Here is a 25,651-nt window from a genome sequence, read left to right on the forward strand (position 1 = left end):
CCCCCCCGCAGGCTGCCTTGGCAGCTCCCCCCTTCTAGCTTTTTTGGCAGAGGCGCGCCCGGATTGGAGAGAGCAGCGAGGGAGAGGAATTTTTTTTTTAAAAAAAAAGAAAGGGGAAAAGGAAAAAAAAACACACCAAAAAAACCGAACAAGCCAGCCCAATCGGCTGGAGAGGCTTGTGTGTGTTTGCCCTTTCCTCATGACGTAGTGTCCTGTGCCTCTCTCCCCCCTTCTCCCTCTCCTTTTCCCCTCCCTCCTTCCAACCCCCCCTCCCCTTCCCCTCGCATCCTTGGAAGCAACAATTAAGCAGCTCTGGGATAAAACACACTGCCTGCGGGAGCACGGGGGCATTGCTTCAAGAGATGGCAAAGCAGGCAGCTGCACCCCTCCTTCCCGGAGTCCTCCTCCTCTTCTCCATCCTCCCGGCTTCTCACCAAGGAGGTAAGGAAAGAAAAGGCTCCTTCCTCTTAGCCCCGGCCAACGCTTTTCCTCGGCTCTGCAGGGACCCTCCACGGGCACTGGGGCTCGGCTCGCTGTCCCCCCCTCAGCCCCCCGGGCAGCCCCACGCCTGCCCCGGCTGCGTGTCCCCAAGCAGGGACAGGCAGCCTCCCTGCCCTGCCTTGGGCACATCCCCGAGGGTGGGAGGGCAGCGCCCTGGGTGCCACCTTCCCAGGGGGCTCTTTGCCCCCCAGCCCGGTGAGTGGCATGTGCCATGCCCGGCTGGGGTGGGATGTCACCGAGGATGGTGACACAGGGCAGCCCGGGAGTGGCACCGCCGTGTGAAGCACTTGTCGGGGGGAGGCTACGAGCGAGGTGCTGCATCCTGGCGAGGGGTTTGGGGACATGAGGGGCTTGGGGACACGAGAAGCTCGGGGACACAGGAGGCTTGGGGACACGCAGGCAGGGTGCAGGGCAGGGCAGCCAGGGGTGGTCGCCAAGCTCCCATGAGGTTTACAAGTGCGAGGGGCTGAGGGAGCTGGGACCTGTCCCCCCTCCCGGTGCGATGGCGGTGTGAGCTGGAGGGACACTGGGGGGCTGCGTGTGCATCCCGCAGTTGATGTGTGTGAGCTGCTGCGCAGTGTGTGGCCGTGACAGAGCACGCTGGGCTCCTGCAGCTGTAGAGCAGCTCAACCCGCCCGAATCGCAGGCTCTGGGTGCCTGGGGTGGCTCCCACACCCTCCTCCTCCTCGCACTTGTGTCACCAGCGTCGGGTCCATCCACCAGCGCATGGCAGGGGTGATGGCTCGCTGGCCGGGCAGCGGCAGGGGCTGTGTGACACTCCAGCACACGCACACACACACGTGCAGCAAACCCGGGGCGGGAGGCGAACGCAGCGCAGTGGCGAGCGTCCCACGGCACAGCGTGACCGAGCCAGAGCCGCCAGCGCAGCAGGTGCCTGCCCGCCGCATGGCTCATGTCTCGTGGTCAGGCCATGAGCATGCACAGAGGTGGGGAGAGCAGCTCTGAGCACAGATTTATAGCCCGCTGTGGTGGCCAAACTGGGCAAAGGTCTGCGAGGCGGGGACAGCATGGTCATGGATGGGACAGCCACCTCTGCAGAGCCTGGTGGTGGGCAACCTATGCCGTGCTGTGGAGAGCGTGCGATGAGGCTTCTTGGCCAAGGAGGACTGAGGACTAGAGGGGAGAGGGCAGGGTCCCGTGGGCAGGGGAGGGCAGTGCCAGGGCTGCGGGTGGCACCAGGCAACTGCAGGCTGGGCCACCCCTTGCCCAGGGCAGAGCCCTCAGGGCTTGGCAGCCAGCAGCTCCATCTGCCAGTGCCCTGCAGCTCCCTGCCCTGCCCCGCTGGGGTGGGCTCCTGGGACCCCGAGCATGGGCTGGTTGGACCCTGGCTGTGCAGACAGCGTGACCCCAGAGCGGTGCCAAGCCAGGCAGCTGCCTGTAAAGCTGAGCCTCTGTCAGTGCCTGGTCCTGAGCTACAGCTCAGGTCAAGGTGCTTGATGGGATGCAGCTCAGTCCTGGGCACTCTCCATCTCTGGCAGGGATGCTCTGTGCTGACTTGCTGAACCACGGTGATTCTGCTCCCCAGCTGGGACAGTGTCAGGAGGACTTTGGCCCCTGGGTGAGATCCTGCAGTAAATTCTGAGCAGTTTGGGGCTGTTGGCCCCACTCCAGTCTCTGGCTCAGTCTCCAGCAGTGTTTGCTGGTTTGGGAAGTGGCTCACAGAGAAGGTGGCCCTGGCCCTGGAGATGGTCCCAGTGCTGATGAGGACACCGGAGTACACTTCCTCGTGGAGAAGCGACCAGTGTCTCTGCAGCCTGGTGTGCTGGTGGCACCGGGCAGGCTCAGCCAAGCTCCACCAGCCCTCAGGGACTGAGCTGGGACAGAGACAGCTGTGAGGGGGATGCCAGGGTGCTGTGGGGTGCACCCAACCTGGAGCAGGCTCAGGGCAGCATCCTCCAGCACCCGCTTCCAGTCCAGCTCCAAACCAGCCTGGCAGGAAAGGGACCCTTGAGAGATCCCAGGGTTGAGGGGTAAAAGGGGCAGCCCCCTGCACACACAGACTGTCCCCCTCAGAGCAGTGTCAAGGGGGTGAGCCCTGGGCTTGCAGCAGCCAGCTGTACTCGGGAAGCTCACAGCAGCGGGTCAGGATGAGTCCCTGCTGCTCTCCCCCCCCCCCCCCCCCCGGCGGAGCAGAGTTGTACTGGGCACTGTGGGGACGTGCACGGCCGGATCCAGGCTGCTGCATGGGGAAGCTGCTATGTTTCCCTAAAAGGTGCCAAGTGCAGCATGTCCCAGCATTTGGAGTGGGGCATCTGTCCCTCAGTGCTTCCCTCCATCCCTCAGTGCTTCCAGAGCCGGAGCACAGGGGATCCCCTGGGATTGACACCCCCAGAGGGGGACCAGAGGGATCCAAGGGGGACCTCAGCCCTGCAGGCTCTGGGCAGCTTGGGTGGGTGCAGAGGCTGGCACTGGGTGTGCTGGCATCCTAGCCTGGGTACCGTGGAGACTCTCCAAGAACACCCAGAGTCCCCAAGGGTGCCCCAGCGCCAGTAGTGCCAGTTGTGGAGCTGGGATGGCATCTCCCCTTACCAGCCGGGCACCTCCCTGAGGCACTGGCCTGCTGGGGCTGCTCCCTCTGCAAACAACTTGCAGGGTGCAGCTTGTCTGCCAGCGCTCCGAGATGAAAGCTGAAGCCTCGGGGGGGCTGGAGAGGAGCCAGGCTCTCAACAGCAGTCCCCCCTGTTCCCCCCCAAGCTGCTACCAGCACACTCAGGCTGGGATGCAACGCAGCTTCGAAGTTGCTTGGAGACTGCATATTTCCAAAACCGATTCTCTCAAGAAAAAGAAAACAGCGGCATGAGGGAAGAGGGGAAATATCTGCGGCGGTTACGTGCTGAGCCTCCTCCGGGAGCGGTCGCCCACGGGTGTAGGGGGCGCGGCGAGGTACGAGGTTTGGCTGCTCGGCGAGGGTGTGAGCTCGTGTCCTTCACTGGGTTGTCCAGGCTGGTCTCAGTCTCAAAAGTTGTCAAATAGAGAAAACATCTGTATTTCTGGCTTGTAAAGAAAGCTGCAAGCAGTGCTGCAGGTAGAAATGGTGCAGATGAAAGAAACAGTGGTCAGTCTGAAACAGCACAGGTAATGGAATAGTGTGGATATTGCAAATAGTGACCTGTGGTACAGAGCTATGGAAAAAAAAGTCCAGGTTCCACACCAAGTTCCACACCAGATCCTGGGCACCTCCAGGGGTCAAACCCTACCACAGCTGGGGCTGCACGTGTGGGTGCAAATTCTCCTGCCCCTGGCTTGAGAAGACATCCCCAGGGTGGGTGCTGGGGTGCTGGGGGCCAGCCCCACACTCTGCAGGCTTGCAGCCAGCCCTGGCCCAGGAGACAAGCTGGGAGAGAGCAGAAACCAGCCTGCCCAGAGTCCCGCCAGGCTCGGGCCAGGGGCAGAGCAGCACAGGGCTCCTTCAGTGCTGGGAGGCTGGTGACTCAGTTTCCCCTTCCGCGATGTGCCAGGGAAGTGTGGGATGGAGAGGCCAAAGAGGGGGCTGGACAGACCCTGAGCTGGGGTGTGGGCTCCTGCCACCGAGGCTGGGGAAGGATGGGGCCGGGGAAGGACAGAGACTGGCTGGAGAGCGATTGCTGTAACCCAGTGCAGCCTTGGGGAGCCCACGGTGTAGCCGGTGCTGAGCGTGTGGGCTGCTGTCATCACCCGAGCCACAGTGGTGCTGCAGATGGATGGGACTGGTGATGCTGGGGTGAATTTGGCTGCTGGAGGCTGGTCCTCAGCTGGAGAGATGAGCGGGTCAGAGACCCCTGTGCTCCCTGGCAGTTCCCACACCGGGGAGCAGACCCCCCGAGCTGGGCTATGGTCACTGCTTCCCACCTGGAAGCACACGGCTCTGCCAGCACCAAGGCAGCTTGTAGAAGAGCTTCAAGCGCAGAGCTGGCTGTGTTTGGCAGCAGAGCTGGTCAGGGAGAGCAGCAAGGGGGGAGCAGCCTCCTGCGATGCTCCTGAGAAAAAGCTTCGGCTCCCCAGAGCCACACAGCATCCCCACCCCAGACATCCTGCTGTCCCCCCACCATCCAGGCTCCTGCCAGGAACTGCTGACCCCCTCCACCTCCTGACCTGGGCATGGAGATGGTTGATGAATTGGCACACCCCCTGTAATCCTCCAAAAAGCTCAGACCTGCCAGGAGGCACCGGGATGAGCACAACACCTTGGCCCTGGGATGGTGTCTGGGGGATGCCTGGGGAGGGGGCAGCAACAGTGGCACCATGGTGGGACCCCCTGCCAGTGTCCGCAGCACCCAAGAAGGTGACAATGATGGCTGTAGGCCGGTGTCACCTGGACCTTTCTAGGGTCCCCACGCACACCAGGAAGGCTGTGGGCCCTCCTGCCTTGTCCCACCTTCCCCAGGGATCTGTGCCAGGCAGAACTGGCACAGGGACACAGAGGGGTGGGGGAGCTCAGCCCAGATCCCCGGATTGCCCAGCATCACCCCAGCACCAGGGACCTTGCCTGGCCACAGGGAGCTGCGACTGGCGGGGCCCCAGGGGCTGAGCACAGGGACTCTCCTGCTTGGTGGGGGACAATTGCTGGTACCAGGTGTGGGGGTCCCCGGGTGGATTCTGGCCATCCCGCCAGCTCTCGCTGCCAGTGGGGTGGGATGTCCCCTCCCAGCAGGGCGGGTGGGGGAGGACAGGCGCTGTGTGGGTGCTCGGAGTTTGTTTGGAAACACGCAAGAAGTTGGGATTTGTTTTTCCAAGCTCGGGGGGCGGGGGGGTGGGCGGGGGAATGTGCCGGGAAAAGGAGCCGCTCCGTAAACCCCTGGCCAGCAGCCGGGCCTGGCTGTGCTGTGCCAGAGGGGTGAGCCGGCCGGCTGGAGCGATGACCGAGCGCGTGTGCCCTCTGCTCCAAGGGCTGTCAGCTGCTCCAGGGCCGGATTTGGCCCTCTGTCCCCTGCAGGGCCCTGGGAGGTGGTTTTGGGGGGCACAGGGCTGAGCCCCACTCTTTGGCATCTTTGGGGCTGTGTGACAGGTCCTGGCACAGCGTGTGCATCCCGATGGGTTTGTGTCCTGCTGGTGTGTGTCCCCTGACATCTCTTGTGCACGCACAGCCTGACACCTCTCTTGCACGCGTGTGTGTGTCCTGACACACATGTGGGTGCATCCCGGCACCTGGTCTCTGCGGCTGGGCTGGGGGTCCCTCCCAGGTGCTCTGGGTGGTGGGGGACACATGTGAGCAGGGCCCAGGGGACACCCTCGTCCCTGCCACGTTGCACCGCATCTGAGATGGCGAAGAGATGTGCAGTGCAATGTGCCCCCCCGCCCCGTGGCGTCCCAGCTCTGCTACCTGCCTGCGCTGGCTGCCCTGCCCAGCCCCCAGGCACTGCACAGCCTGTGGTGGTGTTGCCAGGGCTGTGCCACTGCATACACCCAGCTCCTGGGGGTGCTGGATCCCCCCAACCCTGGCTGGGGTGCTGGGGAGGCCACTACAGCCTCGGAGCAGGACAGCAGGTCCAGTGGTCCCAGCCATGGCACTGCAGGGTCTCCAGTGCCCATCCACCCTGAGCTCCATCCCCTCGGCCCAGAGCAGGCAGGAGAGCTGGGTGCAGCTTGCCACAGGGGCGCTGGCCAAGGCAACTTGCCTCTGGCAACCCCCAAATCCTCCTGTCAGCCTCACCGCAAGCCCTGTCAGCCAACCTGCAAACCCCCACGGTAAGCACCACGGTAAGCAGTGCCAGAAACACACTCCAGCCAGCAGCAGAGCATCCCTCTGCATTGCAACCTCCTTGTGCCGCCAACCCACCTACAGGCCTCCACCCCCTGCACGACCCCAAGGGAGCAGGGGGGACCACCCAGGGGATGGCTGCCTGGTGGTCTGCAGGAGACAGACCTTTTCCATGGTCCAAACCAGCCAAAAAATGTTGCTGTGGTGCCTGAGGATGACCTCTGAGCACGAGCTCCAGGCACCCTGGAAAGCAGTGGGACCTGGGGGCTTATCTCAGCTTCACAGAAACGGGCAGAGGGATGCAGGTGGTTTCAGTGGGTCTCAGCACAGTCCCCCCAGTCCAACACCCCAGTCCTGCTGGTCTGAGCTGACTCTTCCTGCTGGCAGCTCAGCAGGAAGAGCAGGGCAGGGCAGGCAGTGTGGGCATGGGGCAGGCACAGCCAAGCATGATCAGGGACCGGGGTGGGCTGTGGGGATGAACTGGGACAGCCTCACCCCTCCATGTATGACCATGAGTGGATCAGTCCCCCCCAGAGCCACGTGAAGCTGCAGGTGATGGAGACGGCGCTGGCTGTGTTACAGGACAGGTTTTGGGAAGCAGAGCTGGACACCAGCCAGCCCTGCCCCGTACCAGCCCTATGTCCCTCCCTCCCATGCAGGACAAAGTCCTGCTGACACCTCCACCAAGTTGCCCTCCCCAGCTTCTGGCTGGGGCACCTCCTGTCACCACTGTCACACTGGGGAAGCTGAGGTGTGCAGGGAAAGGCAGGGACCTGCCCTTGAGCCCTCGCCCTGGAACTCCGCATCCCACCCCCTCCACAGGGAGCAGCTCCCCATCACAGAAGGTGCCCCCCTCCCCTCCCTGCCGGATACACTTGGATCCCTGGGGGGGATTTCAATGACAGTCTCTTCTCTTGCAGGGGTCCCTGGTGCTATTCCAGGAGGGGGGGTCCCAGGAGGAGGCTTTTTCCCAGGTAAGGGGGTCCAGGCAGCGTTGGGGGGGATGACATCACCTTGTTTGCAGGGATGGGGCAGGTGTCTGAGGGGTCCCCAGGTGCCTCTGAGACAGCACAGAGGTCTGGGAACCTGCCAGCCGGGGTCAAGGGACATGGGGACACTGTGTGGCCGCTCAGCCCTGGATGGCAGCCTCAGTGCCAGCCCCACGGCATGGGGACAGGACTGGGTGGCAGTGCCAGGCTTACACTGGGGGTCACTAGCCCAGGGCTGGCACATACCCCCTGCCCTGCCCTGCCCACAGGAGGTGCTCAGAGGTCACAGCCTGTCCCCTCAGCCAAAATCTTAGGGGCATCCCCTCCTTACACCCTTGTGACCCTCTGTCTCCCCATGGACCCTGGGGACCCTGGCATGGGTGGGTGGGTGGTGGGTGCTCACAGGGATGGGTGCTAAGACTGTGCCGTTGCTCGCAGGTGCTGGGGTTGGAGGTTTGGGAGCAGGTGAGTGCTGGGACCCCTTTGCCCAGGGTGTGCCGTGATGGGGAGGGGGGCAGCGCACCCGGCAGATCTGCCTGGTGTCGGGCAGAGGGTCTGCCACGAGGCTGGCCCAGTCCCTCACAGTGTCCCCCCCTCGGGGGATGCTCAGGATGGCTCTGACCCCTCTCCACACACTCTACCCTAGGACTCGGGGCTGGAGGAAAACCTCTTAAACCAGGTAAGAAGCCTTTCCTTGGCTCTCTCACCACCTCCAGCCATGCCAGTGGCCTGGATATTGCCCAACGCCTGTTGCCCTCATATTTCTTCCATGTGGCCGAGGGGACCCCCCCACCATGGGCACCCCCACGGCCAAGGCACACAGCAGCCGGCGCTTTCCGCCCTGCCCTGCCACACTAACCCTCGCCAAGCCCCCACAGCCGCAAGAGAGCCTTCCTCCCTCGGCCCCTGCTTCGGCACACTGCCCACTCGCCTCCAGCCCCCACGGACCGCCCTTTCGGGGTGCTTGCTGCCTGCAAACCTGTGCCAAAGCTCCTTGGGAAGATGCAAAGCCCAGTAACGCTCACGCAGCCCTGCCGGGAGCCGGTGTCTGGGGGAAGCTGGCAGCACCTCCGCCTGCCTGCGTTCGTGGCTGAGCAGCTTCTGCTGGGGCTCCTGCAGCCCGCGCTGGGGCTTGTTTGGCCTAGAAATGAGGGGACAAGAGGGATATCACCAGGAGAGGGATGAGATGCTGGCAGGAGGATGCACAGCCTGAGGGCACCAAGCCTCGGGCGTGGTAGGGCACGTCTGGGAGCTGCTGGGACAGCAGGGACCGAATGTGCAGGGGGCAAATGGTGCCAACGGAGATGCCCGGTGGCCGTCGAGGCCCAGGGAGAGATGCTCTTTTAGGCAGAGATCTGGGTCTCCCCTCCCTGCCTGCCCCAGGAGTACCCGCTGTGCCCCGGGGCAGGGGCACACTGCACCCCCCGGCCCCCCGAGCCAGCCCGTCTGCGCAGCGGGAGCGCCAGCCCGAGGCGGGGGCCGGCAACCTCCGTTTACTCAGATTTCAACTCGTGGAAAGAAAAACAAGGCCCTTTATTTCGGTGTAATTAAAACCAAACGCGGCGCGGCCGCGAAGCCCCAGCCGGAGCGGTGTCCGCACCCTGAGCCAAAGGCAGTGGAATTTGCGCCTGGAGGGAGCGAGGGCTGATTAGCCCCAGATGTTGGAAGGCAGCGCTGGCCGGAGCCGGAGGGACTCATTCCTCAGCCATAAACATTTCGGCTCTGTCCCCTCGTGGCCTGGCGGGGTGGGGGGTGGGCAAGGCAGAAAGGGACGGGATGGGGGATCCAGATGCTGGCGGGCACATTTGTCACCTGTCCCTGTGCCCGTCCCTGGGGCATGCTCCTGTCCCACGGGGATGGTACAAGCGGAACGCTCTTGCTCCTCTGGCCCTGGCCATCCCCCCCCCACCTCACCCCACTTCTCTTTCCAGGGGTCGGAGGCCTCGGGGGACTCGGCCCACTTGGTCTGCAGCCAGGTGAGCACAGACCATTGGCCGCCCCCACTCCGGACTGTTCCCAGGACGATTGTCCCCAGTGACCCACTTTGGAGACAGCAAGTGGCTTGTCCCCATGGGGTGCTCTCCATAGCCTGGTGGGTCCCATCTGAGCTGGGCACCCTTGCCAAACCTGAGGGACCAGCAGCCACCAACAGGCAGCCCTGTGGTCTCCCAACATCATGGCATCAACTGGGTGACCCCAAGCAGTGACAGGCGAGGAGGGACCTGGGGTCCTTGCGGGGGTCTGCAGCAGAGGGACAGTGCCCACCTGGGGCCATGGGGCACCCCGGTGTGTGCAGCAGCCGGTGACACCGCAGGGAGCCCTGGGTGGTGTTGGCACAGCTGGTGATGGGTGGGGTGTGGATGGGAGCAGGTATGTGGGGGGGATGCAGGGAGCAGCCAGCGCAGGACAGGGCAGTGCCCGCTAACCACCGCCTTGCCCAGCCTAACGCCAGCCCCCAGCACTGCCGCGCAGCCCCCCCCGGCCCCCCACCCCCTGTGCCCACTGTGGCCGGCGTGGAGGGCAGGACACCTTCTTGCCGGCTGCTTTTTGGGGATGCTCACGCTGATTGTTCTCCTCCCTGCAGGTGCTGCAGGTCTCTTCCCTGGAGGTGTCTACCCCGGGGGTGTCTTCCCAGGTGCTGCCTCTGCCGCTGCGCTCAAGGCTGCTGCGAAAGCTGGTGAGTGCTGGGGGTGTCTGGTATGATGCTGGGTCAGGCAACAAGGCCGGGCAAGACAACACTGGGGCTCAGGCAGCCACTGGGGACTCCTGCTGTCCCCTGAGAGCCTGGGTTAGGAGAGATTTCCCTGTGGAGCTGGGGATGCTGCTCTCACAAGAATCCCCACCAATTTGGAGGGACCCCGACACGTCTTGGTGTGCCGGGAAAGGGGCATTGCCCAAACCTGAACCCCCAGCAGCAGAGAGCACTGGGCTGCCTGGTCCCTGTGCCCAGGTCTGCGGGAGCCATCCCTGGTACTGCCTCAGGGTGTCCCTTTGCCCCCCCCAAGAGCCGTCCTGAGCTTGTCCCTTCCTTTGGCACCGCTCCAGCCACCCATAGCCCAGCAGTGGCATCTCACACTGGTACTCCTCTTCCCAATGCCCCCAGGTGCTGGCATTGGTGGCGTGGGTGGAGTTGGTGGTCCTGGTGGCCTCGGGGTCTCCGCAGGTAGGAAATACCCTTTGTCCCCAGCATAGCCAAGCCGGGGGCAGACTCGTCCCCATGCCTGCCAGGGTGGGCAGGAGCTGGTGCCCAGGGCTCAGGGGGTCTCTGCTGCCTGCAGGTGCAGTGGTACCGGGCGGGGTGCAGCCCGGGGTTGGCGCGGCGGGGAAACCCCCCAAAGTACCAGGTAGGTGCACGGCCCCGAAGCCGGGGGCCGGGGCGGGGAACGGCTCCATCTGGGTGCTCATCCCTGCCTTTCTCTTGCCTGGCAGGCGCTGGAATTCCTGGAGCTTTCCCGGGCGGCGTGCTCCCTGGTGCAGGTGAGCTGGGGGTCCCCACCCCACCAGCAACCCCAACCTCCAGAGGGTTCCCCACCCTATCAGCAGCACCCTGACCTCCGAGAATGTCCCCCACGTGGTGCCAGCACCCTGGTTTGAGTCGAGAGCCTTGCGGCCAGCTGCACCCTGGGCATTATAACACCTCTGCTGCCTGCCCTGCCCACGCAGGCAGAGCACCCTGCCCTGCAGAAGGCTGCCCGCTTGCCTAAATAACTCCCTGCCTGCCCCATCACTGCTGCCTGCAGTTTCCAAACCCTTTCACTGGGGCCGTAGTGACATTTTCACCATGCCAAAGGCGGGGGGACCCAGCGTCTCCGGGGGTCTTGTGCCAAGCTCTGCGGGAGCAGGCGGCATCAGCACCGGGAGAGGAGCTGGCACGGAGCAGGCCAGGGCCGGCTTGCCCAGCCAAAGGCGGCGTGGGAAGGAGGGAGAGGAGGTGGCGGGGTGGCGGGGGGGGGGAGGAATTCCTCACTGCAAAGTAATTTGGGGGAGGAAAACTTGTGAAAACAAGATGTTTCGACATTGTCAGAAGGAGAAGTGTGTTGCTGGTCAGGAATGTCTTTTCCATGTCTGAAAACGCGTGAGTTATAATGAAAGACATTTGTAAAAGGGGAAAGAACCAAGCAAACCAAAAAAAAAAAAACAACCCACCAAACCCCAAACCAAAAACCCAACCCAAACGGCTGCAAGGTCAAAGTGCTGCCTGTTGCCCCTGGAGGATCGGAGCTCAGTGGGCAGGACCCCCCCTCCCGCTCCCCAAAGCCCCCCAGCTTACACAAAATCACTGCACATGAGCAGGGCAGAGAGCAATGCCTGGGCTTGGCTGTACCATGGCGTGGGCTGGGGCTTTGCTGTCATGAGTGGGACCCACTCATGGGTGCTGGGTACTCTGCAGGTACCGCGGGCTCCTGCATGGGCAGCCCACCCCCCTACACCACGCCCCCACCAAAGCACAGGCAGCCTCAGAGCTGGAGCAAACCCTTCCCTGGTAGCTCTGCCCAGGGGATGCAGGGAGGTTGGCACAGGGGGATCCCACAAAGCCCCCTGGGGATGAGGGTACCCTGTCCCAGGGTACAAGGGTTAGTGCTGAGCCAGAGATGGGTGACAGGAAGCTGGGAGCTGGGTGCAGGGGTCTTGGGTACCAGCAATGCTTCAATGCCCCACCGTGCTCACCCAGCCCCTCCGGTCTCTGCCACAGGTGTCCGCTTCCCTGGCGTCGGGGTGCTGCCCGGGGTACCCACTGGTGCTGGAGTCAAGCCTAAAGGTCCAGGTAGGTCCCCTCGGTCCCCTGGGGACACCACAGTGGAGGGCAGGTCCGGGGCTGGCTCCAGCTCTGCCCTCATCCCCATCCTGCTGGCACCGGCTTCAGCCCATCCTTAGGGGCTGCAGCCTCACAGGGCACATGGGCAAGCGAAGCCAACCTCCGGCTCAGCCCACGCAGCCCACACAGACTAGTTTGGACCCTGAAGACCAGGCTTGAGGCTCACACGGGTGCCTTTGTGTTTCTGCCTAGGAGCAGGAGCCTTCGCAGGAATCCCTGGTGAGTGTCCTGTCTCTCTCGCCCATCCTTCTCTTCCTTCCCAAGCCTGTTCATCACAGCCGTGGCCTCCCCACACCAGAAGATGCCTCAGGTCTTTCCAAACCACCCGCTCTTCTCTCCCGGGGTGCCCCGGGGCGCTCCCCTCTCGCAAGGACCGGTGGCAGCCTAGGCGCGGGCTCCAGGTGAGAGTCTGCTGTTGGCTTTGCAGGACTGGGAGGTTTTGGAGGTCAGCAGCCCGGTGTCCCTCTGGGGTATCCCATCAAAGCTCCTAAGCTCCCAGGTAAGCTGACACAGCCAACGGGGCTAGGGGTGAAGGACCCCCAGCAGTGTCAGGAGAAGGACCCGCCGCTCCCCAGGGCTGAGCCGCTGTGCCCCCGGGTCCCCTGGACCTGGCAGTGCTGGTGCTGGCTCTGGGACATCAGGACAGAGCAAGGGGCGCTGGGCAGGTGAGTCTGGCAGCAGCCCTGCATATTGCAGCCCCACGGGCGGCTGACTGGACGCTGCTGCTGGTCTTGTCCCCAGCCCATGAGGACAATGCTGTGCCTCTCTCCAGCTGTTGTAAGGTAGGAAAGATCATGTTCTGGGAACTTGCTTTGGGCCAGGCCACCCCAGGTTGTCCCTGCCAGCAACTCCTGGCATGAGACACAGCCCTTTCAGGGACTGTCTGCTTTCTGTGACTCCTGGGGTTGTGCCAGGCATCACTGGGCATTCACCTGGGCTAAATATCCCGGCTCAAGGAGCTCTAGTCAAGGCCACCAACAGCAGGCAGGCAGTGGGGATGGAGCTCCTGGCAGGTCTCCCTTCCCCATTGCCTCCCAGATGAGGCTCAGCCCAGCCCAGGGAAGCCTGGGGCTCAGCACCCCTTTTCCAGGCTGGGCTGCTCCGGGGACCTCCATCTCCCAGCCCTGTGCTGGGTGCCAGCTCTGTCCATCCACAGCTAGCTGTGCCCACACGGGGACAGCGGCAGGATGGGCAGTGCCAGGCAGCCAGTACTGGGTCCCGTGTCCTCCGAGGGCCATGCTGCCAGCTTACTGGCCCCAAGAGCATCCCGGAGTAGGAGGGCAGCCAGATCTGAGCAGGGACCTGCATCCCTGGGGTGCTGGGGAGCAAGTAGACTCACAGGCATTTTCCCACTCGTCGAAACAAGTTGCTACAGGCAGGAAAGTCTTGGCGGGGGGAGGCCACCCCCAGGCAGCGTGTCCCACTCCGGCACGGGTTCCAGTGCCGGCAGCTCTGCCGGCTTCCCCCTGCCAGGGCCCGTCGCCGCAAACGGCGGCAGAAATACTTGGCCTGCTCCGGCTTCCTCCCGCAGAGGCAGAGTTACGCTCGTTAGGGTGACTTGGCCCCGCTGCCATTGGATACTGTCTGGCCTCCCGGCCGCAGCCCAGCCCCAGACCGCCTTTCATAGGGTGCCCGGTGTGGAGAGAAAACCGCCGGCGCATGGCACGGCCGTGCCTGGCTCCTTCCCGCAGCGGCCCTGCCAGTGGCCCACAGCCTGGCCGGGACGCTGCTGCCGGCTGACCCACTTTATGGGGAGCCTTTGTTAAATAAATCAGGGCAGGACACCCATCCCCTTGGCCGGAGAGGCCCGTCAGTGCATCACGCCTCTTGAGGGGACCAGCAGGACAGTGGTGCCATCCCCAGCTGTGGTTTCAGCTGCTGGGTGCTGCCTGGCACCCCAGTCCTTCCTGGGGCACTGGGGGATGCCAGTTTGTCACCTCTGAGGGCTTGGTGCTGGCAGCACGGGGACACACTGGGCTGGCTGTCGAGCCTCTTGCCTTGATGCTGCAGATGGACCTGGGGCTTCGACATGTCCCTGGGTCCCCTGCACTGTGTCCCAGCTGCGGTAGATCGGGGTCAAGAGGGAATGAGGGAACAGTGGGGAAAATAGTATTTTCAGTGGAAAGTCTCTTTTCTGGATGATTTGCTCCAAATGCCCTAGGAGCTCCTGCTCTGTGCTGTCCCTGCTCAGGAGGTGGCCCCGGGGTCACCCCACTTGCTGGAGGCTCAGCCTGAAGCTGTGGCTGAAATCAGGGTCCCACCCAATGCTGTAGAGATGGGGACTGCTCCCCAGTGCCCGGCCGTGCTGGGGTGGCATTGGTCTGTGCAAAGCCCTTTCCATGCCACACAGAGCGCCCCCCAGCCCTGAGCCCCCCCAGCAGTGCTGGTGGCATCCCCAGGCTGGCACAGGATGGGTGCGCACAGCCCCAGGGTGGGGGCTGCTCTCACATCTGGCTGGGGTTGGTGGGCTTGGACCCAGCAAAACCTTCAGAGACCCAAGGGCTTGGGTGCTTGACCGTTGGAGTCACCTCCACGTGTGTCACCCAGTGCCAGACCCTTCCACAGCTTTGGGGTGAGCAAGGTGCTGATGAGGTGCCCTGGGATGGGCAATGGGGGTCCCCAAAGTGGGGGACACCCAGCACAGCTCACGGCCACCACAGCCTGGAAAGCCTCTGCCTTCCAGCAACGCAGCGCTGGCGTGGGACACGATAGGACATCCTGGCAGCGTGGAGGGAAATCTGGTTCCCACATGCTGGCGGGCGGGAGGGGGTGGTGTCCCGTGCTCAAGGAGGTGCTTTGCCATGAGCAATCCCATCCTGGCTGCAGGCAGCCACGTCCCCGCCCTGCCCGCAACCCCCTCTGGCAGGAGGGCTTGGTGTGTGAGAAACCCTCACCCTACGCGCTGCTCGAGGTGTCCCCATCGGGGATGTGGCAGCCCATCACCCCTCCGCAGGCTGCTGCCAGCAGTGATAGGAGCTCGGTCCTGCTGGCTCCCAAGTGCATGGTCCCCACCGAGTCACGGGCATCCCTGCGCCGTCCGGAGCGGTGGGATCCTGCTCTTTCACAAGAAGATGTTTCCCTGGCTGCGACGTTCCCACTCGTAATCCCTCCCCATCCCTTCATGCTGACCTCCTAACGAGGTCATGTTTGTATGGAGGCTCCCAAGCCCTGATTCCAATTAAAATCTTTCATTTGGAGCCGGCCGTGGCGCAGCCAGCTGGGTACATTTCTTGCCGCAGGGCTCCCGGGGGACCCCCCACTGAAGTGGGGTTACGAGAGGCTCCTGCAGAACTGGCTTTGGGCGCCACAGCCTTCGACACGGGGCTGAGAGCGAGTGGCTCATTTTGGAGCTGCTGCTCCCAAGGTGATGGAGAAGAGCATCTCCCGGGCCCGCTCCATCACGGGGGGTTGTATGCCAGAGGATTTACTATCCCGATGGAAGGAGCCCCGAGGGCTGGTGCCACACAGGCAGCTGGCAGAGAGGGGCTACACCGCGGGGCAGAAGGGGCACAGCCACCGGCAGCCAGGTGCTAACCCGCCACCTTCTCTCCTCTCCAGGTGGCTATGGATTGCCCTACAGCACTGGTAAGCTGCCCTACGGTGAGTGCTCGTAGCCCTCGCTCCGCAGTCGTAGCTCCTCACGGCTCCGCCAGCTGCTGCTGGGGCCTCATGGCCACCAACCCTCGGGGCGGTGTGAGGGGCATCCTGTTCCCAGGGCGAGGTGCTCCCTCGGGGGACCTGTGCCTTGTCCTGCTGTGATGCCTGCTGACCCGGCTGGGAGAAACCCGGCTCTCCTGGCATCCCGCAAGCAGGGCCAGGAGCCGTTAATCTGCAGGCACGCCGTGGCACCGGCAGCGGTCGGTTGGCTGGCTCTCTGCTAGGACATGTCCTGAGCCGCGGCCAGCTCCAGGCAGGGATGGTTGAACTGGCACCTCAGCTGGGGGGCAGCTGGCTCTTGGCATCCCCCCCACATCCCACGACGCCGGTGGGGGAAGATCCTTTGGGCCGAGGGAGCTGCTCCGTCTGCCTCATCCCCCTTCCTAGGCCCAGTGCCTGACATGGCTTTGCCTTTCTGTTTGTGATTGCAGGCTTCGGGCCCGGCGGGATAGGAGCCGGCATCGGGGCAGGAAAGGCAGGGTACCCCACCGGGACAGGTACGCTCCCTTCCCAGGCAGCCCCAGGATGGGGGACTGGCACGGGCATAGCAGGGGTACCCGCACCCCGGTCACCTTGCCGGTCCTCGGATGGGATGTTGGGCACTGCCCGGCTGTCTGGTGGCCTCAGGGTGGCAGTGTCACCCCAAGGACAGCCTGGAGGGGTGCATCACCTCCCAAAGGAGAAGGGGGCAGATGCTGGCAGGAGGGGCTGGTCCCCAGGGTCCCTGCGGGATGGGAGAGCTGAGGTGGGATTCGGCTTGGGATCTCAGTGGTTGCCCCTGTCCTTCCCCAGGAGTTGGAGCCCAGGCGGCAGCAGCGAAAGCAGCAGCAAAATATGGTGAGTCGCCCTCCGTGGGCACATCCATCACCCACCTCCCCAGTGGGGCAGTTTCTCCCTCCCTCCAAGGCCAGGGGGATGCTGGTTGTGCCCCTGTGTCACTGAGCTGACAATCCCCTTCTCCCCTGCGACAGGAGCTGGTGTCCTGCCCGGGGCTGGCGTCGTCCCAGGAGTTGGTGGAGTGGTACCGGGCGTCGGCGTTGTCCCAGGAGCCGGAGGTGAGGTGATGGAGGGGCTTGGCCCTGGGGCTCAGGGAGGTCACCTCCTCCTGTCCCGCACCTCTGACTCTCTCCCGTTACCCTGGCAGTTGGAGGGCCGGCAGCGGCAGCGGCAGCAGCGAAGGCAGCGGCGAAGGCAGGAGCTTTCGGTGAGTTAGTTCCCTGCTGCCTTGGACAGATCTGGCAGCTGCCTGTGGGGCCGAGTTCACTCTCGGGGCACAGAAGAGCCATGCATTGGTGCCAGGCTTCACTGCCTGCCCCACCGCCCCCTGCCCCATCTCCTGGGGTGCTCTCCCAGCCCCAGACCCCTGCCTCGGCTCCAGCGGCTGCTTGCTGGGGCTTATGGTGAGGTGAAGGCACTCTGCTGAGCCAGCAGCTTTGCAAGGTGTGAAATCCGCGCCCCCCCCCCCCCCCCCGCCCCCGGGGCTGCAGACGGGCTTTATCTCCTTAGGGGCAGCTTCCAGCAGCCTGCTGGGAAGCTGGGCTTGGGTGTAGCAAAGCCTGGTTTGCAGAACGGAGGTTTTTTGGTGGTGGCTGGGGGACTGGCTGGCCACCTCACAGTGTGGCAGCCCTGCACAGGGCAGTACATCCCCATCACGCATGGTTTCTCCACAAAAGATATGGTTTTGCTGGGCCAGGCTCTGGTGGGGTGGCCGGGGAGATGGTGTCTGTAAAGAGCCGTCATTCGTTAGTGGGAGGATGCACTTGGTGATGCAGATCTCCTTTGTTGCTCCCCTTGTTGGCTGTTTTGTGGGAGAAGAGCAAGTAGCAAACAACTGCTCATTGGAGCATTCAGAGGAAACACGTCAGCCCTGGGAGCAAATGGGATTTGCAACCATAGCCCTAGGGGACCTTGCGGGTCCCCAAGCTCCTCGGTGGCCGGGTGGGCTCCAGACCCCTGGTTGGGTGTAGGGAGCTGAGAATCCCAATCCTGAGTGTGTCCCAGGTCCCCTGAGCAGCTGGTTTGGGAGGTGCGGAGAGCCCACCTCAAAGCCAGGTGTCCTGGAGCCTCCGGTGACACCAGGGGAGACCATGTCCCCACCAGTGGCATGGGGTGTTTGGTCTGACTGCTCTGCTTTCCTCCAGGTCCAGGGGTGCTGCCCGGGGTTGGTGGTGTCCCAGGCCTCATGCCCGGCGTTGGCGGTGTCCCCGGCTTGGTGCCCGGTGTCGGAGGTGTCCCCGGGGTGGCAGGTGACTGTTCCCAGGAGTCCTGTCCCCAGTGCCCAGCTCTGTGAGGGGTGCGAGCGCTGGTGGCTGAGGCTCCCTCTCTTCCTTGTCCCCAGGAGTCGGGGCGCCAGCAGCAGCAGCGGCAGCAAAGGCAGCTAAGTACGGTACGTCTGTGTGGTGCGAGGAGCAGCTCCCTGGGGAGCCCTGCTGACCCTCACCACCCCTGGCACTCGGGGTGCCCCCAGGCAGGCAGGGATCACTCCTGATGGCTCCTTACTGGGAAGCATCCAGGGATGGGAAGTGCCCAGCCTGGCTCACAGCTGCTGCATCCAGGCTTGGCTTCATCCCCAGGGCAGGACCTTCTCCCCCTCTGGGGTTTCTGCAGGCTTCATGGAGGTGAATGGATGAGACCAAACTCATGTCTTTGGACCTCGTCTGAATTCTTGGTTTTCTATCAAATCTGTTTTTTCCAACAGCAGACCTGATCAAGGGTCTGGTGTCCGCAGGCTCAACCTCGCTGCCTGGGTGGGCAGAGACCCCTGGCAGAGGGACCCCTGCCCAGGGTCACCACCTTCCAAAAGCCTGGTGGGGCCCAGCAAGTGCATCCGACTTGGTCTAGCAGGACCCAGGTGTCCCACAGGCATAACCACCCCCAAGGGAGCTCCAGTGAAGAGGAGCCCAGAGGAGCTGAGGGACATGGCCACACAGCAGGGAAGCTGGGAGCCCAGGAGTGGAGAGGAGGCAGATGCGACCCCAAGACTCCATGCAGGGCTGGGGGGATCCCTGTGCTGCTGCAAAAGGCAGTGCCAGAGGTTACATGGCCAGGTGCCAGGACCTTCTGCATCACCACTACAGAGTCCTGGGAGTCCCCTGGGAGCAACCACACTCGATGGCAGCTTTCCTTTGAGGGCTAAACTGTTGCTGGACATTTTTTTCCATTTCTCATCTGCATCATGTAGTAAAAAATCCCACCATGTGCCCAGGGGAGGATGGGATTTAGGGAGAAACTTGGCAGTGGGTGTGTGCTCTGTGCTGGGGTGCCAGGCACCTGCCAAGCAGGGGGCCATGAGGACAACTCCTCTGGCACTCAGCCCTTCCAGAAGTGACCTGATGCTTGTCCATGTGGCACTAAAGAGTGTGAGCAGGTCAAGGCTGTCACTGCCCTGGGCTGCTTCCTAGTCTGGCCAGTGCCCAGAGCACCCAGCCCTTCTAGGCAGCTACTAGTGACCACCAGCCACTTCTCCGTGGCCTGTTTGGCTGCAAGGCTTGATGTCCTCATGATGAGGACCATCTAGAGCCCTCTGTGATGATGAGGATCACCATGGTCCCCTGTGCTGGTGACTTCCCAGCCTCCCTTTTACAACAGCAGATTCACCATCCTCACTGGGGCCTCTTGGGAGACATGGGACCAGTCCCTCCCTTGCACCGCTGTGCATCTCTCCTGGGACAAGGTGATGGGGTGCTCTCCTCACCATGGCATAACAGGAGCAGACCTATGATGAGATCCTACCTTTCAACTGTTGCTGCAACGAGATCTAACTTCTCCCCTCTTCTTGCCTGCAGGAGCTGGCGTCGGTGTTCCTGGCATTGGCGGTGTTCCTGGTGTTCCTGGTGTCCCTGGTGTCCCTGGTGTTCCTGGTGTTCCTGGCGTCCCTGGTGTTCCTGGCGTCCCTGGTGTCGCTGGTGTCCCTGGTGTGCCCGGCGTGCCCGGTGTGGCCGGGGTTCCTGGCGTCGTGCCCGGTGTCGGAGGTGAGCAGATGGACTGGCATGAGCCAACAGGGTGGTGATGGCCTCCCTGGTCCCCTGACTCTCTCCCTTCTGTCCCTGCAGTGGGTGGCCCAGAAGCTGCGGCAGCTGCAGCGAAGGCTGCAGCGAAGGCTGCAGCGTATGGTAAGTCACCATCATCCTTCCCCAGGGAGGGAGGAGGGATGCTGGCAAATGGGCAGGGAGGGGGGCACCCCTGGCACTGTGGGTGGTGGGGAGGTCAGCAGGACCCTGCCTACCGAGCCGGCCTGCTGGGCCACATCCCTGAACCCCTCTGCAGGAGCAGGGCGCGTGCCCGGTGTCGGCGTGCCCGGAGTCGGCGTGCCCGGTGTCGGTGTGCCTGGTGTTGGCGTTCCCGGTGTTGGTGTTCCCGGTGTCGGTGTGCCCGGAGTTGGTGTGCCCGGTGTCGGCGTGCCCGGTCTGGTGCCCGGTGGGGTCGCAGGCATACCAGGTGAGATGGTGTCTAAGGGATGCTCGGGCTGTCCCCAGCGGTGCCAGCTGAGGGGTGCTGGTGTGGCTGCCACGGCCCATCACTGCCCCTCACGCTCCCCCTCTCCCCCAGGAGTCGGAGTTCCAGCGGCCGCTGCTGCTGCCAAAGCAGCTGCCAAAGCAGCCAAGTTCGGTAAGCTGCGATCTCTCCGGGGTTATCCCCCCTGTCCTGTCTCCTGCCACCTCCCCACCCTAAGCTGCTCCCCTCTTCGGGGCTGAGGCCTGGCACTGCACAGAGTCCTGGTGGGTCGGGTGAGGGATGACCTCTCTGCAGGGCTGTATGTGGCTCCCTCCCTCCCTCCATCCCTCCCTCCATCCCTCCATCCCTCCATCCCTCCATCCATCCATCCATACCTCCCTCCATCCCTCCATCCCTCCATCCATCCCTCCATCCCTCCATCCATCCCTCCATCCATCCATCCATCCATACCTCCCTCCATCCCTCCATCCATCCATCCATCCCTCCATCCCTCCCTCCATCCCTCCATCCCTCCATCCCTCCATCCATCCATCCATCCATACCTCCCTCCATCCCTCCATCCCTCCATCCCTCCATCCCTCCATCCATCCCTCCATCCCTCCATCCCTCCCTCCATCCATCCCTCCATCCCTCCATCCATCCATCCATCCCTCCATCCATCCCTCCATCCATCCCTCCATCCATCCATCCCTCCATCCATCCATCCCTCCCTCCCTCCATCCCTCCACCCATCCCTCCATCCACCCATCCATCCTACACCCATCCGCCTGCCCCACCCTGCCATGCCTTTTCAGCTGTCTTCCTCCACCACCTTTGTTCCTGACCTGAAGTTCCAATCCTTTCCTGTCTCCTTGCAGGAGCAGGTGGCCTGGCTCCTGGCGTAGGTGGCCTGGCTCCTGGTGTAGGTGGTCTAGCTCCTGGTGTGGGTGGCCTTGCTCCTGGCGTAGGTGGCCTGGCTCCTGGAGTGGGTGGCTTGGCCCCCGGCATTGGAGGTGTCCCAGGTGAGGAGGAGGAAGGCGGGTGGTGGTGGCAGCCTGGCTGGTGCAGGGGCAGGCCTGGGGCAGGACAGGCCTGAGGAGAACCTTGGTGGTCTCCATCAATTCATGGCCATACCTTGGGGGATGCAGACAAGATGGGAGGGATGGACTCTGCCCCCCCGGGGACACTGACCCCCATCTTGATGTCTCCACTCAGGGGTCGGAGGTCCAGCTGCAGCAGCAAAAGCAGCAGCGAAGGCAGCCAAATTCGGTGAGTTGGCCAGAGAAGCCCATTGCGGCTGAGCCCACAGCCAGCAGCCCTATGCACCCGGTGGGCAGCTGGGGTGTCCCCATGAGCCCTGGCGTGGCACAGACTGGGCCAGGGGGAGCTGGGGGGCTTCAGGGGTGGGCATCCCATGACGGGCACATCATCCTACGGGAGTATGGGGATCACACGGAGATCACCCCCACGCTGCCTCACCCCCTCTCTCTGCAGGTGCTGGGGTCGGGGTGCCAGGTGGGGTCCCCGGCGTTGCTGGAGTGCCAGGAGTGACACCCGGTGTCGGCGTCGTGCCCGGGTTGGTGCCGGGTGTGGGGGTACCCGGTACTGGCATCCTCCCTGGTGCAGGTACATGCTGCTTCACACCCCGCTTGGGGATGTGCTTGGGGACAGCAGTGGCCAGGGATGCTAAAAGCAACCGAGCCACATGGAGGGGTGGCAGGGGGGGCTGCAGGTGGGATGGGGGATGGTGGCATGGGGGAGGGGTGCAGGGGTGACTGTCCTAACTGTGGTGTCCTTGTTCGCTTTGCAGGCATTCCCCAAGTAGGGGTGCAGCCTGGTGCTAAACCTCCCAAATTCGGTACGTATCCCTGCCACCCTGCCCTAGGTCCACCTTGGACCATCACTGGGCACCCCCCTTGTGTGGCCGTCGGGGTGCTGGCCTTGCTTTATGTCCCCTGTGGCACTGGTGCCCCAGCGTAGTAGGGTGGTCCAGGCATGGGAGGTGGTGTGCTGTCACCCATGGGTGCGAAGTGCCACCTGCGCCTCCTCCCCTGAACTCGTTGGGGACATTTTTCTCCTGCTCTGCATTGCCTGCAGCAGTGCATCATGCTGGGGGTGAGCCCCCTCTGGGTCTTCTTGCTCTGGGTGCTGTGAGATGGGTGCTGTGGACACCCAGAATGGGTGTCAGGGGCCACCCCACCGGGTCGAGTACTGGCTGGGGGTGCCCCAAGCTGTGGGTATCAGGCTGTGGGGGGACTGGGATTAACGGTCTCTCTCTGGCAGGTGTTCCTGGAGCTGGAGTCCCAGGGGTTGGCGGCATCCCAGGTGGGTGCTGGCAGGAGCTGAGCCCAGGCAGATCCTGCCAGGCAGGGGGATGCTCCCCCAGAGGGATGCGGGCAGGGGGATGCGCCCCCAGGGCACGGGGGGGAGTGGGGCTGCCTGAGGGAGGACGGGCACACGTGGGGCTGGGCGAGGAGCAGATCAGACGCTGCCCGTCCCCACTGGCGCTCACCGGGACCCCCATCATAGGTGGCCTTGGAGTCGGCGGCCTTGGACTTGGTGGCCTTGGAGTTGGTGGGCTCGGTGCTGGTGAGTGATGCTGGCCCCTGGCATCGGGGCTCCGCAGGGCTGGGGTGCAGGGAGCAGAGTGGCAGTGGTGTGCTGGCAGAGTGCCGACAGGGAAAGGGGTTGTATGGGATGCAGGGTCACTTTTGTCCCCTCCCGGTCCCACGGCGTGGTCCCACCCCACACTGTCACCGTGCCCTGTGCCCCATCTTGTGTCTGCCACCTGCCCTGCTCCCGGGGTGTGATCGGAAAGGAATGCCATCGCCGAGCAGGTACCGAGGGCCATAGCGCCGGCGTTGCCCGTGCCGTGGGGACAGTGGACGGTACTGTACTATGTCCCCAACATGCAGAGATGCAGGTCCCTGCCTGGGGACCCTCTGGGCTGAGTGCAGGGTCTGGCTGCAGCCCCGGGGGCAGCAACCCCCAGTGGGGGCTACACTGATGCCCCTCTCTGACACAGGGATCTTATATCCAGGAGCTGTTGGGAAACCTCCCAAGCCAGGTAAGGAACAGGGGCTGCTCCAGCCAGGGGGAATGGAGGGGTGACCCCCATCCCTGTCCCCATCCCTGTCCCCACACTCCCCGCCCTCACCAGGGCTCTCCCATCCCACAGGTTTTGGTGTTGGGGGGCTGCAGCCAGGTGAGTGCCGCCATTTGGGGCTGGGGTGGGACTGTGTCCCCTACCACACCATGCTTGTCCTGGCTTGCTGTCCCCACCCTGCTGCCATCCCCCAATGGGCATGCCACTACCTGAGAGAGCACCCCAAAGCCAGACGGGTGACACGGTGGCGACAGGGGTTTTTGCAGCAGTTCCTGTCCCTGCAGTGAGCAAGGGTCCCCAGTCAGGGTGTCCCCAGCCAGGCAGGGTTGGGGTGGCACTGCTGTCACAGGCTGTCACAGGCTCTTGCTTTTTCCTCAGGGGCTGGAGTTCCTGGCTTTGGTGTGTCACCGATATTTCCAGGTACCATCCCCAGCTCCGCACCTTGGCACGCACCCGGGGCACCTCTTGGTGCCTGCCTGGCTCACGGGGACACGCACAGCCCACGGGGTCATTGCCACGGCCTGGGGAGGGACCCAGGGGGCTGGGCTGAGCTGGGCGGTCCTCGGTTGGGGGGGGGGGGGCAGGGGGGACGACCAGAGCAGTGCGGGTGCCCGGTGGGTGCTGAGGGCTTCACTCTCCTTTCAGGTGGGGTCGCCGGCCAGCTGGGATTTGGTGGTGAGTGTCCATCCCCCAAGCAGGGCATTTTTTTTTTTTGGGGGGGGTGGTGGCATATCCCCCCTGCACGCAGCAGCCAAGCAGGGTGGGGGTCCCACTCACCCTGCTCTGTGTCTCCCCCGCAGGGAAGCCCCCCAAGACCTTCGGAGGAGCCCTCGGTGCCCTGGGCTTTAGAGGTGAGCGCTGCTGCCGGGTGACCCCCCCCGTCTCGCCGGGGCCGGCTCCTGCACCCCCTGCCCTTCTCCCAGCCACCCCCCCAGGGGCTCTGGGGGTGCAGGGGGGGCTCACCCTGTGCATCCCCCCCCCTCCCAGGCGGCGTTGGCTGCGCACAAGGGAAGTACTGCGGGAGGAAGCGGAAGTAACCGCCCGCCGTCACTGATGACCTCATGAACTTTGGTGCTACTGCATGGTCCAGAATGTAAATCCCAAGCAAAGCTGAGACACCCCCCCCTCCCCAAAACCCCGGACACCCCCCCCCACCATCCCAGGGCCATCCCCGGCCCCACATTCCCAGGAGGGACCCCGCGCCCAGCGTCCGTCCCCCCACCAGCCCCCTCCATCCCAACAGGGAGCGCGGAATAAACTGCGGGGAGCAGCCGTCCCCCTTGGTGCTATCGCTCCCTGCGGGATTTAGGGGGGGGTCTTGGGGTGTCACTCCCCCCCCAAGTCCCAGAGCTGACCCCGTGGAGGGGGGGGGCAGGATGAGGGGCACCTCACATCGGAGGGAAGGAAGGGGGTCCCGACAACGGGGGCCTGCACGGGGAGGGATGTCCCCGTCGGCCCGGGGGCCCCCCCCGGTCCCTGTGCTCCCCCCGGCCGGGGGGGGCCGCGGGCAGGAGGGGCTCGGTCCCTTCATGTTACTCACTTTGCTATAACTGGGTGGGACGCCCCATACAGAGGGACTCGCTTCCGACAGACTAATAAAGGACAAGTTTTTAAAGGACTCTGGCTCCGTCCTGTGTCCGTGTCATCCCCACCCACCCCGTGGTGGTGGCAGTGACGGGTCCCCGGCCCAGCGGGGTGGCACTGCCCCGTGTCCTGTGCCGGGGGGACGTGCTGGGTCCTTGGTGCGGGGATGCCGTGTGCCCCCCGCTGCGTGGTCACAGCCCTGGGACACGGGGTAGGCGAGGGGACAGCCCGGACCCCCAGGGGGGTGGCCATGCCCTGTCCCACAGTGACAGCCCCAGGGGTGAGGGGGACATCCATGTTCTGTCCCACAGTGACAGCCTGGGGGAGGACTGGGATGCCCATGTTCCACGGTGACAACCCTGGGACCCAGGGGGGGGTCTGTGCCCTGTCCCATGGTGACAACTTGAGGGATGAGGGGGACATCCACGCCCCGGCCTGTGGGGACAGTCCAGGGACCCAGGAGGAGCTCCCTGCCCTGCCCTGTCCCATGGGGGGTGCAGGGAGATGTCTGCGCCCTGCTCTTGGTGACAGCCTGAGGACAGGGGGGGTGTCCGCGCCCTGCCCTTGGTGACAGCCCAGGAGCCGAGGGACAGATCCGGGGGGACGCGGGGGACATCCAAGCCCCCCCGCCCCCCGTGGTGACAGCCCAGGGGACGATGGGGCCGCCCGTGCCCCGCCCCCGCGGACACCCCGCGGGCCCGCCCCGGCCCTCGTGACCACGCCCCCCCGCACAAGGCCACGCCCCCTGGCTCTGCCCCCGCCCCCGCGCCCCCCATGCCCCGCCCATGGCCCCGCCCCGCCCCCGGCGGCCGCGCCGGCGCCGTGCTCGCGCCCGGCCGTCCCCGCCCGCCCGCCGGAGCCGCAGC

General features: G+C 64.3%; 1 protein-coding gene across 14 annotated transcripts; it reads left to right on the top strand.

Annotated features, from left to right (window-relative positions):
* The first annotated feature begins 146 nt into the window (after nucleotides 1-146).
* Nucleotides 147-24,820, top strand: ELN (elastin). 14 transcript variants are annotated; one of them, XM_074889976.1, is made up of 35 exons: nucleotides 147-441; nucleotides 7,120-7,173; nucleotides 7,627-7,653; nucleotides 7,835-7,867; nucleotides 9,120-9,164; nucleotides 9,773-9,865; nucleotides 10,292-10,351; nucleotides 10,467-10,532; nucleotides 10,618-10,665; nucleotides 11,882-11,953; nucleotides 12,197-12,223; nucleotides 12,432-12,503; nucleotides 15,563-15,604; nucleotides 16,093-16,158; nucleotides 16,454-16,498; nucleotides 16,633-16,716; nucleotides 16,806-16,865; nucleotides 17,803-17,907; nucleotides 18,000-18,047; nucleotides 19,447-19,632; nucleotides 19,714-19,773; nucleotides 19,928-20,098; nucleotides 20,210-20,269; nucleotides 20,974-21,117; nucleotides 21,311-21,364; nucleotides 21,590-21,721; nucleotides 21,906-21,953; nucleotides 22,379-22,420; nucleotides 22,625-22,684; nucleotides 23,121-23,162; nucleotides 23,274-23,300; nucleotides 23,580-23,621; nucleotides 23,847-23,876; nucleotides 24,002-24,052; nucleotides 24,189-24,820. In XM_074889976.1, exons 1-35 carry the CDS (start codon nucleotides 363-365, stop codon nucleotides 24,236-24,238), a joined length of 2,325 nt encoding a protein of 774 aa, XP_074746077.1. In that variant the 5' UTR covers nucleotides 147-362; the 3' UTR covers nucleotides 24,239-24,820. The 14 variants fall into 14 exon arrangements, with proteins under 14 accessions (XP_074746077.1, XP_074746079.1, XP_074746080.1 ...); XM_074889978.1 differs by having other exon boundaries at nucleotides 15,563-15,589; XM_074889979.1 differs by lacking the exon at nucleotides 23,274-23,300.
* The last annotated feature ends 831 nt before the right edge of the window (nucleotides 24,821-25,651 follow it).

The sequence above is a fragment of the Strix uralensis genome, chromosome 20 (genome assembly GCF_047716275.1).
Source record: "Strix uralensis isolate ZFMK-TIS-50842 chromosome 20, bStrUra1, whole genome shotgun sequence".
Lineage (NCBI taxonomy): Eukaryota > Metazoa > Chordata > Aves > Strigiformes > Strigidae > Strix > Strix uralensis.

Coding starts and splice junctions, on each gene's coding strand:
- ELN (XM_074889976.1), top strand. CDS start 363: ATGGCAAAGCAGGCAGCTGCACCCCTCCTTCCCGGAGTCCTCCTCCTC. Junction 9,866..10,291: donor CAAGGCTGCTGCGAAAGCTG/GTGAGTGCTGGG, acceptor CAATGCCCCCAG/GTGCTGGCATTGGTGGCGTG. Junction 21,365..21,589: donor AGCGAAGGCAGCCAAATTCG/GTGAGTTGGCCA, acceptor CTCTCTCTGCAG/GTGCTGGGGTCGGGGTGCCA.